An 18,485-nucleotide genomic window follows, 5' to 3' on the forward strand; every position below is an offset into this window, starting at 1 on the left:
TAATCTTCGGAGGGTTGGTGTGGACTTGTTGGGCTGAAGGGCCTGTTTCCACACTGTAGGGATTCTATGATAGGAAGAGGATGCCTTAAACTTCGCAGCACTCCTTTGACTAGGACCTCCAGCTTCCTGTCAAATTTTGTCTTTGACTAAGCAGGACAGCTTCAGAATACCAGCACCATCCAGGTGCACAGTGACCTTTTACCAGGATATTGGTCTTGTCAGTGATTTGGCAACTTGTTCCAGAAGTGGCAGATAGTTAAGGGGGGATGGAATCAAATGTAAGTGACAGCGTGGAGCCAGGTGATGGTAATGGAGAATGCTTGGTAAGAAGCAAGAAGAAATTTCACTAGTTTCATGGTGAGAATTTCTCCAAAACAAAAACTTGACGTAATTGCACATAGCCACAGAAACATAATTTTCAGGCCTCTAACTCCCTACTTAGTTTATTCAGCCCTTTATCATATCTCCTTAGCCGCCTTCTATTCAAGGAAAACAGTCTGAATTTCTCCTGTCTGTCTTCATAGTTGAAGTTTCTCATTCCTGGAACTAGCAAAAAAGTCATTAAAAATACAACCAATAACAAATACCAATATAATAAAGAGAAAAAAAACGCAAATTGCAATACAACTACTGTCTACCAATTGCTAACCTACCCTATAATACAAAACCTAACGCTGTGCAAAACAACACCAATAAATAAGTAACTGACTAATAGATTAAAAAAAAGCAAAAGAAAAAAAACAGAATAGCTATGCTCGACCGCAGAACTCCCAAACAAAAGAACGGGGGCATTGTATATATACCCATGTTAACTCAGGAGTGCTCCCTCTAGGGCTCAGGGCTCAACAAACCTAACCGTAATGGTTAAACATACGCCCTAGTTAAGATAGCCAATATATCTATATCCAAATAACTCAAATTGGGCTGCCATGTCTTATAAAAATGATCTGTTGTGTGCTGCACCACTTTTGTTAAAAAAAAAAAATCCAAGGGAATGTTTTCCATAATTAATTATCGCCATCCCAGCAAGCCCGGCAGGGTTGTCAGGCGCCCAGTTCATTAGAATATTCTTCTGTGCACAGTATGTAAGAATATTAAATAGTTTCTTCCCATGCCAGTCTAAAGACGATGAATTCAGTAGAGTTAAGAGGACAGAGATTGGATCTACTTTAACTTCAGTCCTCAATACCCTCCCTATCTCTCCTGCCACAGCGCTCCAATAAACACCGAGCCTGTGGCATGTCCAGAAGCAATGGGTGAGAGTACCTACGCTTATTTTACATTTGGGTCACATTGAAGATGCCCCTTTTTTAAACTTCACCTAGAACCATTCTTGACCTCTTCTGCATGGTCTTCAGTGCATCTCTATATTCCCATCGTGTGGCATACAAAACAGTACACACTAGTCCAGCTGAGTTCTAACAAATTCAGTATCACCTCCTTGCTCTTGTACTTTATGCCCATATTAATAAAGTCCAGGACACAGTATACTTTATTCAATGCTCTCTCCACCCAGTCTAAATGTAATAGCCCTGTCCCACCACCTTCAGTGATTTGTGTACACCTTCAGGTCCCTGTGCCTCTGCACCTCCTTTAAAATTGTATCCATTATGTTTATATTGTCTGTCCATGCTCTTCCTACCAAAATGCATCACCTGCCACCTTGCTCCATTAAACTTCATCTGCTACCTATCTACCCACTCCTCCAATTTGTATGTGTCTGTGAAATTCTGTACTTTTGTCTAGACAGTTTACACTACTTCCCAGATTTATGTCATCCATACACTTTGAAATTGTTTTCTATGCACCAAGATCTTGATCATTAATATATAACAGGAAAAGGAAGGGCACCAACACACACTCCTGAGGAGCTCCAGTACCAATCTTCCTCCAATTGAAAAATATCTATTGACCCTTACTCTCTGTTTCTTATCACTGTCAATTTTGTATATGTGTTGCTGTTGTCCCTTTTATTCCATGAACTGTTGTAACTTTTCTCAAGGCTTTTGTGTTGCACTGTAAGTCCATGTACACCAGATGCTCAACATTATCCTCGTAAACCCTTTGTTACTTTTTCAAAAATATCTCCAAGTTAGGTCAGCCTGTGATTCATGTTAAGCATATTCTAAAAGGTTTAATTTAAAGGGGTAAGTAATGGCAGGCATTGTGTGCTCCTCCTGCTGCTGTATGTGGGAAGCTAGACACATTTCCAGTGCCCGGGACCAGAATGTGCGCAGAAAGCGTCTCCAGCTGCAGCTCCTGGAAGTCCAGGTTTCGGAGCTGGAACAGTGACTGGGGATACAGTGATTTAGGTGAGGGAGCTAAATTTAATATCTCAAAATTTGCAGATGACTCAAAGCTGGGTTGAAGGGTAAGTTGTATGGAGGACGCAGAGGTATTGCAGTGTGATTTGGACAGGCTGAGTGAGTAGACAAATACATCGCAGATATAGTAATAATGTGGATAAATGTGAGCTTATCCACTTTATTTGCTAAAAATAGAAAGGCAGATTATTATTTGAATGACTGCCCTGTCTCAATCTACAATGTTCAATGACCTGGGTAGCCTCTTGAACCAGTCATTTGAAAGTAAGCATGCAGGTGCAGCAGGCAGTAAAGAAGGCATTAGTGAGAAGTTTTGAGTACAGGAGCAAGGCTGTCTTGTTGCAATTACACACAACATTGTTGAAGCTGCACCTGGAATATTTTGTGCAAGTTTGGTTTCCTTATGATGCAGGATGTTCTCGCCATAGAAGGAATGCAGCAAAAGTTGACTAAATTGATTCCTGGGGTAGCAGGACTGATGAATGAGGGAAGGTTGAGTTAGTTAAGGTTGTATTTGCTGGAGTTTAACAAAATCAGGGGTATCTCATTGAGACCTATAAAATTCTCAGGACTAGACAGGTTAAATGCTGGAAGAATATTCTTGATGGTAGGGGAGTCCAGAACTAGGGGTCATAAATTTAACAATAAAGGGTAAGCCTTTTAGGGCTGAGATGAGGAGAAATTTCTTCACCTAGAGTAGTGAGCATATGAATTCACTGCCACAGAAGGTGGTTGAGGCCAAAATATTGTCTGTTTTCAAGAAGGAAGTGGATATAGTCTTGTGCCTAAAGGGATCAAGGGAGTGGCGGGTGGGGTGAGGAAGGTGGGAGGAGAATGGGATTAGGATGTTGAGTTCAATGAACAATTGTGATCTCTCAGAATGCCAAAAGAGGCTTGAGGGGTCGATTGGTCTACTCCTTGCTGTCATGATTAGATTAGATTCCCTACAGTGTGGAAACAGGCTCTTCAGCCCAACAAGTCCACACTGACCCGCTGAAGAGTACCCACCCTGTCCCATTTCCCTCTGACTAATGCACCTAACACTACGGGCAATTTCACTTGGCCATTTACCTGACCTGCACATCTTTGGACTGTGGGAGGAAACCGGAGCACCCAGGGGAAACCCATGCAGACACTGGGAGAATGTACAAACTCCGCGCAGTCACCCAAGGCTGGAATTGAAGCTGGGACGTTGGTGCTGTGAGGCAGCAGTGCTAACTACTGAGCCACCGTGCCGCCCCCAAATGTTTCAGGCTTTGCCTTCAGCTCATTTGCTTCAGTACTTGCATAAAAGTAGCTAACTAGAGCACTGCCAAACTTGTATTTTCTAGTACGAAAACAAATTGCTTGAGAAACTCAGCAGGTTTCGTGTGACCCATGCAGAGAAACTTCAGTCTAGGTTTCTGTCTTTTTTTTCCCAAAATCAGATGATATTAAATTATTGTTGAAAGCAGAAAATGTAATATTTAAAACTAAATTTTTCATCAGTATTTTCTATTTAAATTGAATTACATTTAAAATTAGTTAGAAGCTTTAGAAGTTTGAAAACAGGGAACTATCTTGATAAGCTGAAATGCTCAGCCTGGATGTAATTTTAGTTTACCCGGTGCAGCTGAAACAAAAGAAACTCTTCTGCAGTTTGCTCTCATTCCATTTGCTCAGTTCACAACAGCAGTGAAGTTGCTTGTTACTTTTTTATAAAAGCTACATGAACGTGACTAAAAGTAAAGAATTGTCTGAGCTTTTCATTTCTTTCGTCATTTATGCAGCAGTCATCGGTTTTGTTTTACATGTTTTACAAATGTTGTTAACATGAAATACTTTAAATAACACTCAAATATTGAAAACATTTCAGCACTAATTAACAATATGTTCTACATTTGCGGTACATTTCAAAGAAAGGATAAGAACACAGTAAATGGCCCAACACTAACTGTGGTCGAATCCTGTTTGCAGTCACTGATGTTTCAAAGTTAGTTTTATTGTGTGCCTTGTGTCAAAGCCTTGTCTCAAAGTTCCTTGTAGTTTTCTTATCCTTTCTCTGTTTACCTGTTATTTAATCCTGTCTCACCTAAGTATGTCGGCAGTGCTTTTAGTTGGTGTTCTAAATTTCTCCAAATAAATGATTGCCCTTTATTCTCACAGATAACTAAATTGTTTAAAGAAACATTCTAAAGATTATATGAAGCTAAGAATTGCACTTAATTTCCAGCCTCTTCAACTTTCCTATATTTGTGATATTGGTATCATAAATATGGAATATTTCCACATTCACAAAGAGAGTTTAACACCACTCTAAAAGAGGAAGTTTATTATTATGCAAGAATATTACCGCCTCTTATCCTTATTGCACAACTATGTTATTGGGACTGCAGAGAAATTTCTAGATGAACTATATGACAGCTTTATTTCTGTGGCTACTTTGTATAATATTTCCCTTTGAAGGTGAGAAAGGGCTAAATACAAGGATGGTTATTCACGTTCAGTTTGCTTGTGCAGTTTGAAGCATGACCAGGCATGAGAGTGCAGCATGTACTTGATACATACAGACTGAACATGAGAAACCATTGTCATTCTTTCTGAATTTTCAACTTTTCTCTTTTTTTTCTCCTTTTTCACTCTTTCCCTTTCTAATGTGTTACTTTGGTCACTCTTCTGTTAATTTGCTGGTTTTGGTGCTTTATTTCCTAATTACCTGATAATTTGTATTTCTGTATTTGTTTTAAAAAAAACTTGCCCCTTCTCTCCTTTTCCTCTTCCCTTCTGTTTGAAATATTCTCACCTATTCTTTTTATGCTGTTTGCTGCATGTTTGTTTTGCTTTCTTACACCCTCCCAACCCTCTTCCTCCTCTGCCATTTCCTACATTTTCCCTTTTCACAGCATTGGAACGCGGGAGGTAGTCACACAGAAGAACTTGAGTGGCCTGGTGCCTATCCGTGATTGCAGGCTTGACCCCAGTCTCCTCTATTCCATCCCTTTACTTGCTCTTAGCCCCAATTTAATGATTGTATGCGTCTTTCTGAGCCTGGCTTATCTGCTGGCCAGATTTCGATGCCAATGAAGAGAAGCCATTTTTATATTTTAAAAATAAAGTTTTTTTTAGACAAGATTAGCTAATTGTTTCTGAAAAGCCACTGAATGGAAGGATGTGCAATAGAATTGTCCACCGTAAAATATGCCTTACCAATGTTGAACTTTACACTGTACTTTGTATATATTTTATCAAGGCTTACAATAGAGGATGTATTAAAGATTATATCAACTATATACATGAACACTCTTGTAATAGAAACATGACCAGTACCTCAGTTTCTTGAAATATATCTAAAGTAAAAGGACAGTGCATATACTGTATTTTCAACTTTATTTAAGCCCTTTTTATACATTCTAGTGCAGTCATAACTTTTCTGTTTGTTGTGTGACTGTTCTATTGTAATGTTCTTTTTGTGTTGGGTTCTGAAACCACGGCACTTCCTTGGATGAAACTGCAGAAGTGGTAAAACCTCTTCAAAACTGCTTATCTGTATTTAACAGAATAAAATTGTATTTAAAATTATTTTGAAATATAATAACCCTCTAAAATGTGTATGTTGGCCAGTTTTGGGATAACTTGCTTCATGACTTGCTTACATAAATGCTTTGCCATTTTAAAAAAAATCTGCCCAGACATCTGAGCAAGCATAACTAATTTGCTTATGTAAATACAAAAGATCTGTTGTACTGCATTCTGCTTCTGCCTTATAGCACACCCATTTAGCCTCTGTTAGTGGATAATTCAATAACACTTTAAGCTTGGCTTAGATCTTGTGCAGTGTCACAGAGAAAGCGCAAAGAAATGGGACTAAATGGATAGCTTTCCAAAGATCCAGCTTCTGAGCCTATTGACTGCCTCATGCTGTATGGTAAATTATCAAATGCCCTACGCAGAGACTTGCACTTTAGTTTTATTTTAAGAAATGCGATATTCTTCCCTTTTTTAATCTTCTGAAAGTTATGTTTCATGGATGCTTAGGTAGCTTTCTGTGCTCTGGTTACTACTTAGCACAGCACATAGTGAAAATCATCCCTACAGCCGCATTGTTCAGTGCATTTACCCATTCAGCATTAAATGCAGTTGAATTTAATGCGTGGAGGAGTTGATTTGGAAGATAATTCCTCTTTTCTGGTAGCCCTGACTATATTAAAAAAAACCTTAGCATTGAGCTGCCAGTTTTCAAGTCAGGTTCACAAATTAGTAAACTGGTAGTGTTTATAATCGCCAATTGCAATTTGTAACTTGTAACGTGAACATAAGTACTTGATGTCAAGTTACAACAATGGTTAAATCTGAAAAGGAGTCTAAATAAAAGTTATTTTGGGTGTGTTATAGTAAGATTCAAATTTAACTTAAAACTCCTCTTTTTTAAAAAACGTATACATACAAATCTGGCAATTTAATAATTGTCTGTGAAGCACGTATTGCATAATCACCGCTTACCATTCTGTTGCTCCTCTTATTAACAAAATACACATCTTATCATTGTCTTAAGTCTTTACTTTGTGTCATTTTTTTTCTTTGCTTCTATCATTCTCTGTACTTGTTTCTTCCCCAGCGAGGGATGTCGCCGAGAAAACACGATGAAGAATGTTGGATGTCGCAAGTACGCATTTAATATTCTACAATTGAAGGCTTTTCCAAAACATTACAGACCACCAGAAGGAACGTTTGGAAAAGTCGACACTTAAAATAGGAAAAAGACCTTAACCAAATGTGACTGCTATGAATGACTACTCATTTCTAGTAATAGTTGTGGGGTTTTTAACAGTGAAACATACATAGTAAAGATAGCTGTCCACCAAAAAGAGTAGCTGTTGAACGGTTAAATGTTTCTTGAGATGTAAATGTTCCACCATCCCCCAATTTGGTCTTTTTCCTCTGTATATGTAGAGCATGCTGTTTTGGTTAGTTTGTCAATATGTAATATAGTACATGATAGAGTAGATTGTGGGACTGCCATTTGAAAAGAATTTTTGTTTTTTTAAAAAAAAAAATTGAGGCACACAGGAAGGGAATGTCCCTCAGTGAAAGCAGTACACAATGGCTGGACATTGACTATTGTTGAAAAGCTGAGGGTAATCAGTTCCAAATCTGTGTACGCTTCAGGTGGCTTACTAGGTAAGAGTCTTAGTTATGTGTTTTACAGAGAGCAGGTCATATGGAACTTGAAGATGTGTTTTTTCACTACTTTTGAGAATAAGAGAACTATTTGCTTGAGCTTTCCAATTCAGTCACCAATACAGATTAAACCAAAACATTGTGCATTGCATTTGCAGTTAGGTTGCCCGAACCGATGACAATAGCTCCTGTTTTACAGAATATCTGCTAACATATCTACTTTCCTAATCATAGCAGTAAAAACACAGCTCAGTCATGGTCTTGTCAAAAATGTGCACTTTTTAGTTTCTGTTAGATCTGAGTTTGTCCAAAGGGCATTGAGTTTACACACGAAACAACATTACAATTCCAGAAAGAGAAAAGGAGATGTCACTTCTTTCTCAAGATTCACGCTGAAGTTTCAAAAATTTGAATGCCTTTGAACATTGAGGAAAGAAAAGGCCATGCAATTCATTAAAGCTTGTCTCCATGCTTATCGCAGCTTTTCCCACATTAGAAACGTTCAAATTTGCATTCAATGTTTTGCATCCATTCTAGTTTCTGAAACTGGTTCCCTTTATACTCGCAACTCTAATTATTTCTTAGCCATATTCATAAGACCATCCTTATGGTTTAATAATAAATCCCATATCTCTTGTCCTATTTTATTTATGTCCTTGGAGAAAAGGCTACTTTTTCTGGCTTCATAACAATATTGTAATCTTTTTTGACTGAGCTCAGCTCTAATTTTACCTTGGTTATCAAGGAAGGGATGTATATTAAAGTAACTATTGTTTAAACATAGGAGTTGGATCAGATCATTTGTATTTCCATGCAACTTGATTAGTTTTAAAACAAATGGTTGCTGCAGAACACTTCTTGTATCCTTAAAGTGCCCGACAATACAGCTGAGATGTGGAATTTTCTAAGGGCACTGAGGGTCATTTTCACTGAGGGTCATTGAAGAGTTATATAATTTGTGTGTTTTGAAAAGTTACACTGTGGTCTGTGGCATCTAAACTGCATTACATATCTGCCAGACTCTCAACAGTCATACACATTCCACTTGCTTCTGTGTATGTATTAGACAAATATGGAAGTTAATGCCCTATGAGTTTCTACATTTCAAGGCACATGCTTGCATTTACATCTGCTCTCAAAAATAACCTGGGGTCCTTGTATATAAACACCCTAATAGAGTGAATAAAATGTTTTCATTGCACTGTTGATTTTTAAGGGAATGGCACTCAATGTATTTACAAGGTTTACAGAATTTTTAATCTTTGTCGAACATATTTGTTGCTGTTTTACATGATGCAAAAGCAAGTTGACATAAAATAATTTTATTCAGAGCAAATTATGCAGAATTGTATCTTAATTGTTTTTTCTTTTACCGTTGCTCCAAAAGTATTGCATTTCATATAAAGATTCTCTCCATGTACCATACGATAAAGAAAATATGCCACTAATGTCACCAGAAGACCAATCAGTCAGAATAGATTTGTAAATAGCTCTGCAGGATAAATTTGCTCACTTTCAATTTAGCTGGCGTAAATGTTTTTACATTTAGGGCCATTTGTATAACACAGCAACCTTCTTTCAATTCAAAAGCATCCATCAAAAGTTTCTCTTAAGTAGAAAACGGTCTGTTTGGAAAGCTGAAAAGGTCTTCGTTGAGAATATTGTAATAGATGAAAACTAAGTGGTACTTGTACACAGTTTATTATGTTGTAACATACTGGTAACGTTTGCCAGTTCTGTAAATTAATGAGTAATGCTTATCATAGCCATGTTAACTTGGGGATGCGCTTATGATTTAAGTCCGCTTTTTCATGTAAATAATGTATATGAACAACCATTCCGTCCAAAACTGTTCATGTTTCATGTAATCTTTTTTGCAAATTTTATTTATTTATGTTTGCAGTATTCAAATTGTTTAAAGCATTTACCAGTGGAATTATTTTTGTTTCCTCTGATCGCATTAAATTCATGTAAGCTGTATAATGTGCTTCTCCAAGCGGTATGAAATATTAAAAGGAAACTGCCATGTTGCTTGTGTTCAGTTGTGCTAAGTCATTGGTATCTAATACAATAAGTTGCACGTATTTTTAGATGAGCTATTCTATTCTGATCTTGTATTCGGCTGTGTTTGAGTATTGAGGTTAGGTATTATTGCACATAATCAATGATGCATTGCTTTGGCACGATTCTACTTGACTAGAATGATACCACAGGTAATCTGAACATTAAATCACTTTGAGTAATTGACTTATTATTTCTCTGCATATAAATGATTTCATTGAATTAACTTTGTCACATGTACTGATTTACAGGAGTACAGTGAAGAGTTCACAAGCTGCTACATACGACACCATCTTAGGAACAAATGTACCGAGACACACAGCAGGAAAATAAAGCAAGTTAAGAAGTTAAACTTTTCAGTCTTTCTTAGTAAAACATAGAAAAACAAAGAAACACTGTTAATAGTTAAACATCGTAGTCCATAGGCACCTGGCCATTCTACGTTTGCATTCAGCACAAGGCTCGACCTCACCCCCACCTCTGCCTTGGGCCTGCCTGCTCCCCTCACCCCCATTTTCCCTTCCCCCCCCCCCCCCCCCCCCACCACCTCATCTCCACCCTTCCTGCCTTGGGCCTGCCTTCTCTCTCTCTCGCTCGCTCTCCCTCTCTCTCGCCACCCCTGCCTTGGGCCTGTTTGCTCCAATGTTTTCATTGTCATCAATCGTAACCTTCATTGCTAGGGGGGCACTTTATCCATTTTTGACATTCTCTAGCCCACAAGGTTTGATTTCCTGTGGGAAGCTGACTGAGAAAAACAGCCATTTTCTAATGTGAGCCATGATATTGATACCAGAGCAGGAAAGACAATTGTCACTGCCGGGTTGAACCCTGTCCTCACTAACGTACACTAATGCATACATTGCATCTATTCAGCCTCCTAAGTTAACTTAAGGCTATTAGTGAGCCCAGAATAAATCCTTAGACTTTAAAGCTATGGCGCAAGAGTGCATACAGATAACTAGTCCTGTCTGTTCATCTAAAATTCATCTCTGATTTTAAGACAATTAATGCTATTTTTACAGAATTTATTACCTTAAGTAAATAATCCACTATTACCTTACAATTTATACTGAAAGCTTTCAGTTTTGTTTGGTGTAACTTAATTCTTTTCAGTGTTATGGGATAAGGAGCTAAAGTGAATGGATGGAGTTAGGATACAGATGTGACGTGGTTTCAATGAATGGCCAAACCTGAGGGACTTCGGGTAGCAAATCTAACCCAGATATAATTTTTTCACTATCTTCGCCATCACTACAGCTCCTCACTGAAGGACACTGACAATTTTTATATTCGGGAATGGCCATGATTTATTGTTAAACCTTAAAGAAATTTGAGCCCTATAAATATAAATAATTGATTACTGTAAGCAATAAGTACGTGATAAGAATTTACGAAATAAATTTGAAGAATGAGACAGGTGACACAAAAGAACATACCAGGAATGAAAGTATCCAGTGGATCAGTTAAGTGTATAAATTATGTTTTAAACAGCATATGTGAAGTTGAGAAGGGCTTATGCCCGAAACGTCGATTCTCCTATTCCCTGGATGCTGCCTGATCTGCGCTTTTCCAGCAACACATTTTCAGCTCTGATCTCCAGCATCTGCAGACCTCACTTTCTCCTCAATATATTTCTAAAGTAATTTGAGTGAAAAATGTCCATATTACAGAGGAGGAAATGCTGGATGTCTTGAAGCGCATAAAAGTGGATAAGTCCCCAGGAGCTGATCAGGTATACCCAAGAATTCTGTGGGAAACTAGGGAAGTGATTGCTGGAGCCCTTCCTACGATATTTGTATCATTGATAGTCACAGGTGCGGTGCTGGAAGATACTAGGTTGGCTGACATGGTGCCACTATTTAGGAAACGTGAAGGCCCAGCCAGTGAACAATAGACTGATGAGCCTGATGTCGGTAGTGGGAAAATGGTTGGAGGGAATCCTGAGGGACAGGATGTGCGTGTACTTGGAAAGGCAATGATTTGATTAGGGATAGTCAACATGGCTTTGTGTGTAGGAAACCATGTCTCATAAATTTGATTGAGTTTTTTGAATAAATAACAAAGGATTGATGAGGGCAGAGTGGTGGACGTGATCTATATGGACTTCAGTAAGGCTTTCGATGAGGTTCCCCATGGGACAGTGGTTAGCAAGATTAGATCTCATGGAGTAAAGGGAGGACTAGCCATTTGGATAAAGAACTGGCTCCAAGGTAGAAGACAGAGGGTGATGGAGAGTCGTTTTTCAGAATGGAGGCCTGTGACCAGTGGAGTGCCACAAGAATCAGTGCTGGGTCTGCTACATTTTGTCATTTATGCTCACGTCCAAATCATTTATATAATAAGTATAGTTAGTAAGTTTGTCGTGACACCAAAATTGGAGGTGTAGTGGACTTTGAAGAAGGTTACCTCAGATTACAATGGAATCTTCATCAGATGGGCCAATGGACTGAGTGACCGATGGAGTTTAATTTAGATAAATGTGAGGTGTCTGCATTTTGGGAAAGCAAGTCTTAGCAGGACGTAGACACTTAATGGTAAGGTCCTAGGGAGTGTTGCTGAACAAAGAGACCTTGGAGTGCAGGTTCATAGCTCCTTGAAAGTGGAGTCGCAGTGAAGAAGGGGTTTGATATGCTTTCCTTTATTGGTCAGAGTATGGAGTACAGGAGTTGGGAGGTCATATTGTGGCTGTACAGGCCATTGGTTAGGCCACTTTTGGAAAATTGCGTGCAATTCTTGTCTCTTTCCTATTTAGAAGGATGTTGTGAAACTTGGAAATATTTTCTGAACCCTTTCAAGGATGTCACCAGGGTTGGAGGATTTGAGCGATACGCAGAGGTTGAATAGGCCTGGGACTGTTTTCCGTGGAGCATCAGAGGCTGAGCGGTGATCTTTAAAGACGCTTATAAAATCATGAAGGGCATGGATAGGGTAAATAGATAAGGTCTTTTCGCTGGAGTGGGTGAGTTCAGAACTAGAGGGCATAGGTTTAGGGTGACAGGGGAAAGATAAAAAAGGGACGTGAGGGGCAACTTTTTCACGCAGAGCTTGGTGCGTGTATGGAATGAGCTGCCAGAGGAAGTGGAGAAGGCTGGTACAATTGCAACATTTAAAAGGCATCTGGATGGATATATGAATAGGAAGGGTTTGGAGGGATATGGGCCAGATGCTAAAGGTGGGACTAGATCGAGGTGGGATATCTGGTCGGCATGGACGAGTTGGACCAAAGGGTCTGTTTCCGTGCTATACATCTCTATGGCTCTATGTTCAATTTTAAAGTGAATTACATTTCACGACGAATACAAATGGATGATGAAACTACACTAAAACCTGATTCCCCTCTGAAATATCAGCAATGTCCTGCCCATTATAACTCTTAATGATGTTTGTAATTTTGGGCATTGTATAAAGCAGTATTCGCCCATATGCAGTAAAACCAAGGCACTATTCAGTCTTAGGCTAAAAAGTGGCAAATGACATTTATGCCATACTAGTGTTAGGCATTAATCAAATCCAACAACAGGCAATGCAGCAACTCATTGAGATCCTTTCAATAGCAACTTCCATGCCCATATACTTGGGAATAAAAGACCCAGAATAATGGAAACAGCACCCTCCAAGTAACTCACCATCCTGACTTGGAATTATATTGCTGTTCATTCAATTTCACTGGGTCAAAATCGTGGAGCTTTCTTCTTAACGGCACTGTGAGTGCACCTAAACAAGAGGGACAGCAGCATTTCAAGAAAGCACCACCATCGTCTTGAGGGCCATTTGGAATACATAAAAAAACACTGCCCTTGCCAATGATGCTCACCTTGCAAGAAGAAATTAATTTTGGTAAAAATTCCATCATGTCTTGTGAATCATTGAATTATAATGTTTGCTTGCTGTTATGTTAGCTAGTTGTTTTTTGATGTGTAAGTAGTGAATAAATAGTATATTGTTGTTAATGTGGTGTAGTACTCATTTGTAGGTGTTCAAATATTTGAAATCTTTTTGTGAGGTGGTAAGATATCTGGAGGAGAAGTAAATGTTATTGTGTCCCTTAATTTTTAAAAATTTTCTTATTTACTATTTCTAAGCGGTCTCGTAAAAATGTGTAACATATTACCAAAATGGCAGCGCTCTCTGCATTAGAAATGCCAATAGCATTAATTAATTCAACCAATAACAAAGTCAGCAGATGAGTCGAAGTAGGCACACAAAACCAGGATGAAATACATTGGTAGGTCTGCAACTGAGCATTTCACCATCCTCTGTTTTCACTCAGATAAAGCCATTGCAGTTTGTGATGATCATCTTATGTGTCCTTCCAAAGTCAGGTTCTTGGTTTGTAAATAGTCCTTATGTATGTCTCCATCCTATATCATTCTTTTAAATTGCCAGTAACTTCCTTCTGTTTTCAGATCATCCAACATTGATATTATTTTCTCTTTTCCCTACTTTTCCATGAAGTCTTCTCTGTACAACCCTTAAAAGTTAGATTCCCCTCAGTCCTACCCAGTTTCTCTGCCTTTTTCTAATCACGTTAAACAAATTCCTTTGTTAATGCTCCAAATGCTCATTTCAAAGCTATTTTGCAAATGGCTTGCATTGATAGAACCTCAGAATAAAATGGGACCTTGATCATTTGGGTCAATGGGCTGAGGTGTGGCAGATACAGTTTAATTTAGATAAACGTGAGCTGCTGCATTTTGGAAAGGCAAATCAAGGCATGACTTATACATTTAATGGTAGGGTCCTGGGTAGTGTTGCTGAATAAACAAACTTTGGAGTGCAGCTTCATAGTTCCTTGAAAGTGGAGTTGCAGGTAAGCACATTAGTCTTTTTTTAGATTCCCTACAGTGTGGAAATGGGCCTTTCGGCCCAACAAGTCCACACCAACCTGCCTAAGCACGACCCACCTAAGCGCAACCCACCCAGACCCATTCCCCTAACACTACGGTCAATTTAGTGTAGCTAATTCACCTAACCTGCACATTTTTGGATTGTGGGAGGAAACCCACAGACACGGGGAGAATGTGCAAGCTCCACACACACAGTCACCTGAGGTGGGAATTGAACCCGGATCTCTGGCGCTGTGAGGCAGCAGTGCTACCCACTGTGCCGCCCATAGATAGGATTGTGAAGAAGGCATTTGGTATGTTTGCCTTTATTGGCCAGAGCATTGAATATAGAAGTTGGGACGCCATGCTGTGGCTATACAGGACATTGGTTAGGTCACTTTTGGAATACTCTGTGCAAGTCTGGTCTCGCAGCTATAGCAAAAATGCTGTGAAACTTGAGAGGGTTCAGAAAAGATTTACAAGGATGTTGGAGGGTTTGAGCTATAGGGAAAAACCGAATCGACTGGGGCTATTTTCTCTAGAGCATCGGAGGCTGAAGGGTGACTTTATAGAAGTTTAGAAAATCATGAGGGGCATGGATAGGGTAAATAGGAGGGGTCTTTTCCCCAGAGTGGGGGAGACCAGAACCAAACTGCATAGATTTAAGGTGAGAGGGAAAAGATTTAAAAGGGACCCAAGGGGCAAATTTTTCACGCAGCGGACAGTGCGTATCTGGAATGAGCTACCAGAGGAAGTGGTGGATACTGTTACAATTCCAGAGTTTAAAAGGCATCTGGGTGGGTACATGGAATCAAAACCTCAACCAGATTAGCCATGACATTGAATGAATAAACAGACTCAATGGAACAATGTTCCTAAATTTTATATTCCTAAATCCTATGTATAATCAGTAACATTAACCACTCAATGCTTTTCATTACCGACCAGTCAATCTTTCACAGCACTGGATGCGAACAAATTGTACAGCTCAAATATTTGTCCACAAAATTTTCAGAGAATCCATGAACCTTTCAGTGAAGGTATTGGCTGAATTACTGGATATGATCCCAGCTAATGGTATTATTGGATAAGTCAAATCCCAGAGTGAAGCCTGTGACTTGATTGACCATAAAATTATTTTGTAATTTGATTACCTCTGTGGATCAGTTGCTGAAGATATTCACAAGAGGCTGCTTATGTAATTAACCTTAGAATTTAACTTCAATTAATATCAGGTGCTGTGAAATTAATCTGATGCCCATCTAACCTATGCCTTTTCATTGTTATCCATATGTATGTCCAATGCCCATTTAAAAGCCCTTAACATCGGCGAGTCTACTACTGTTGCAGGTAGGTCGTTCCACGCCCCTACTCCACTGAGTAAAGAAACTACCCCTGATATCTGTCTTAAATCTGTCTTTCTCCCAGGAGTTGGGAGTAGAATCAGCTGATCCCGTGCAAGCAAAATTATTAAAGAAAAACTGAATTTGAAAAATATCATAAATTGCTTTCAAACAAGACATCATCCCATAACAATAACTTTGAAATTCTCCAGATTTCCCTTTTTTTTACTTTTTGATTGACAATAGCTCATGTATCCTGAGGATCCATACGATTTGCTTCAAGCAATTCAATTTAATGTAAAATATCGACAGAAGGCCACTGTTAGTGCTCCTAACTCCCAGTCAGAAGGCCTGGCTTTCAGGAATCACTAGAATCAGAGAGGGTCCCAGAGGACTGAAAAATTGCTAATGTGACACCCCGTTAAAAAAGGGAGTAAGGCAAAAAACCGAAAATTACAGATCGATTAGCCTAACCTTGGCCATGGATAAGATCCTGGAATCCATTGTGAAGGATGAGATTTCTGAATGCTTGGAAGTGTATGGTAAAATAAGGCAAAGTCAGCATGGTTTCATCAAGGGGGGAGGTCATGCCTGACAAAGCAGCTAGAATTCTTTGAGGAAGTAACGCGCAGGTGAGACCAAGGAGAGCCAATGGATGATTTCTAACTGGACTTCAAGAAGGCCTTTGACCAAGGTGCTGCACAGGAGGCTACTGAGTAAGATAAGGGTCCATGGTGTTAGAGCAAGGTGCTAGCATGGATAGAAGCTCGACTATCTGGCAGAAAGAAGTGAGTCGGGATTAGAGGGTCCTCTTTAGAATGGCAGCAGGTGACACATGGTGTTACGCAAGGCTCAACGTTGGGACCACAACTTTTCAGTTTATACATTAATGATGAAAGAACGGAGGACATTCTGGCTATTTTGCAGATGATATAAAGATTGGTGGAGGGACAGGTAGTATTGAGGAGGCAGGAAGGTTGCAGAAGGATTTGTATAGGTTAGGAGAGTGGGCAAAGACGTGGCAGATGACAAGTGTGAGGTCGTGCACTTTAGTAGGAAGAATTTCTGTTCTAAAGGACTATTTTCTAAATGGGGAGAAAATTCAGAAATCTCAATTACAAAGAGACTTGGCAGTTCTAGTCCAGGATTCTCTCAAGGTAAACTTGCAAGTTGAGTGACTAGTTAGGGACGCAAATGCAATGATGGCATTTATTTTGAGAGAACTTGAATATAAAAGCAGGGATGTACTTCGGAAGCTTTATAATGCTGTGGTCAGATCACATTTGGAATATTGTGCACAGTTTTGGGCCCTATAACCTCAGGAATGATGTACTGGCCCTGGAGTTTGTTCAGAGGAGGTTCATGAGAATGATCCCAGGAATGAAAACCTTAACATATGAGGAATGTTTGAGGACTCTGGATCTATACTCAATGGAGTTTAGAAAGATGAGAGGGTGGGGGGCATCTAATTGAAACATGCAGAATACTGAATGGCCTGAACAGTGTAGAAATTGGGAAGATATTTCCATTGGTAAGAGAAACTAGGATCCAAGGGCACAGCCTTAGAGTAAAGGGAGAACCTTTCAGAATGGAGATAAGGAGAAACTTCTTCAGCCAGAGAGTAGTGAATCTATGGAATTCACTGCTACAGAAGGCTGTGGAGGCAAGCTCATTGAGTATATTTAAGACTGAGATAGATAGATTCTTGAGTATGAAGGGTTACGAGGAGAAAACAGGAGAATGGGGTTGAGAACTTATCAGCCATGATTGAATCGTGGACAGACTCGATGGGCTGAATGGCCTGATTTCTGCTCCTTTGTCTTACGGTCTTATGACTTTATGTCCCAATTGCTCCAGAGGTATCACAACATGTCTGAACAGATTGATTTGAAATATTGGACAGAGATCAAGCATTTGGGTCACTATGATGCACCCTCAAGGATATGATTGATCAGCTAAATATGTAACAAGTCAAAACAAGATTCAGCAGAATAAAAGTAAAATGCTCTGAGAAGTGGCTCTGAGGGAGCTGGATCAGTGTGTAAAAAAAAAATTTTAAAAAATAAAATGCTATAGGTGTTGCAGATCCGAAATAAGAAGTACTGGCTAAACTCAGCATCTGGCAGCATCTGTGGGGAATGAAAAAAGATTTAATGTTTTGAGGCTGGTGTAACTCTTCAAAGGTCACCTCCTGTCCACCATCGGTAAGACACAAGTCAGGAGTGTGGTGGAATACTCCCCACTTGACTGGATGGGTACAGCTTCAAGAACACTCAAGAAGCTTGACACCATCCAGATCAAAGCAGCCCACTTGATTGGCACCACATCCACAAACATTCACTCCCTCTACCACTGATGGTCAGTAGCAGCATTATGTACCATCTACAAGATGCACAGCAGATTTTTGTTTTACCAAAGATTCTTTGAAAGAATCTTCCAAACCCACAACCACATGCATCTAGAAGGAAAAGTGCAGCAGATACATAGCAACACCACCAACACCTGCAAATTTCACTTCAAGCCACTCACCATTCTGCCTTGGAAATATATCACTGTTTCTTCACTATTTTTTTGGTTAAAACCTTAGAATTTCCCTCCCTGAAAGCATTGTGAGTCAACTTATAGCACGTAGACTAAAGGGGTTAAAGAAGGCAGTTTCACCATTACTTACGGCTGTTTCTAGTTCTATTTTCCAATGGTCTAAAACATCTGAGTTTGAATTTCACAAGCTCTATGATGAAACCAAGAAATACCTCACAGAATTGAGTTCAGAT

General features: G+C 39.3%; 1 protein-coding gene across 18 annotated transcripts in view; it reads left to right on the forward strand.

Moving 5' to 3' along the window:
* The window catches only part of LOC122550870 (inositol polyphosphate-4-phosphatase type I A), a 208,463-nt gene extending 198,952 nt beyond the window's left edge, over window positions 1-9,511 (forward strand). For 13 of the 18 annotated variants that reach the window (XM_043692246.2, XM_087988345.1, XM_043692245.2 and 10 more), the window contains one exon: window positions 5,207-6,898. In XM_043692246.2, the coding sequence (XP_043548181.1) occupies window positions 5,207-5,387 (181 nt within the window). In that variant the 3' untranslated portion in view covers window positions 5,388-6,898. The other 5 variants (XM_043692251.2, XM_043692257.2, XM_043692255.2 and 2 more) reach the window with 2 other exon arrangements.
* The last annotated feature ends 8,974 nt before the right edge of the window (window positions 9,512-18,485 follow it).

Source organism: Chiloscyllium plagiosum, unplaced genomic scaffold (genome assembly GCF_037043375.1).
Source record: "Chiloscyllium plagiosum isolate Xiang-an unplaced genomic scaffold, Cpla_swu_hap1 HiC_scaffold_6, whole genome shotgun sequence".
Lineage (NCBI taxonomy): Eukaryota > Metazoa > Chordata > Chondrichthyes > Orectolobiformes > Hemiscylliidae > Chiloscyllium > Chiloscyllium plagiosum.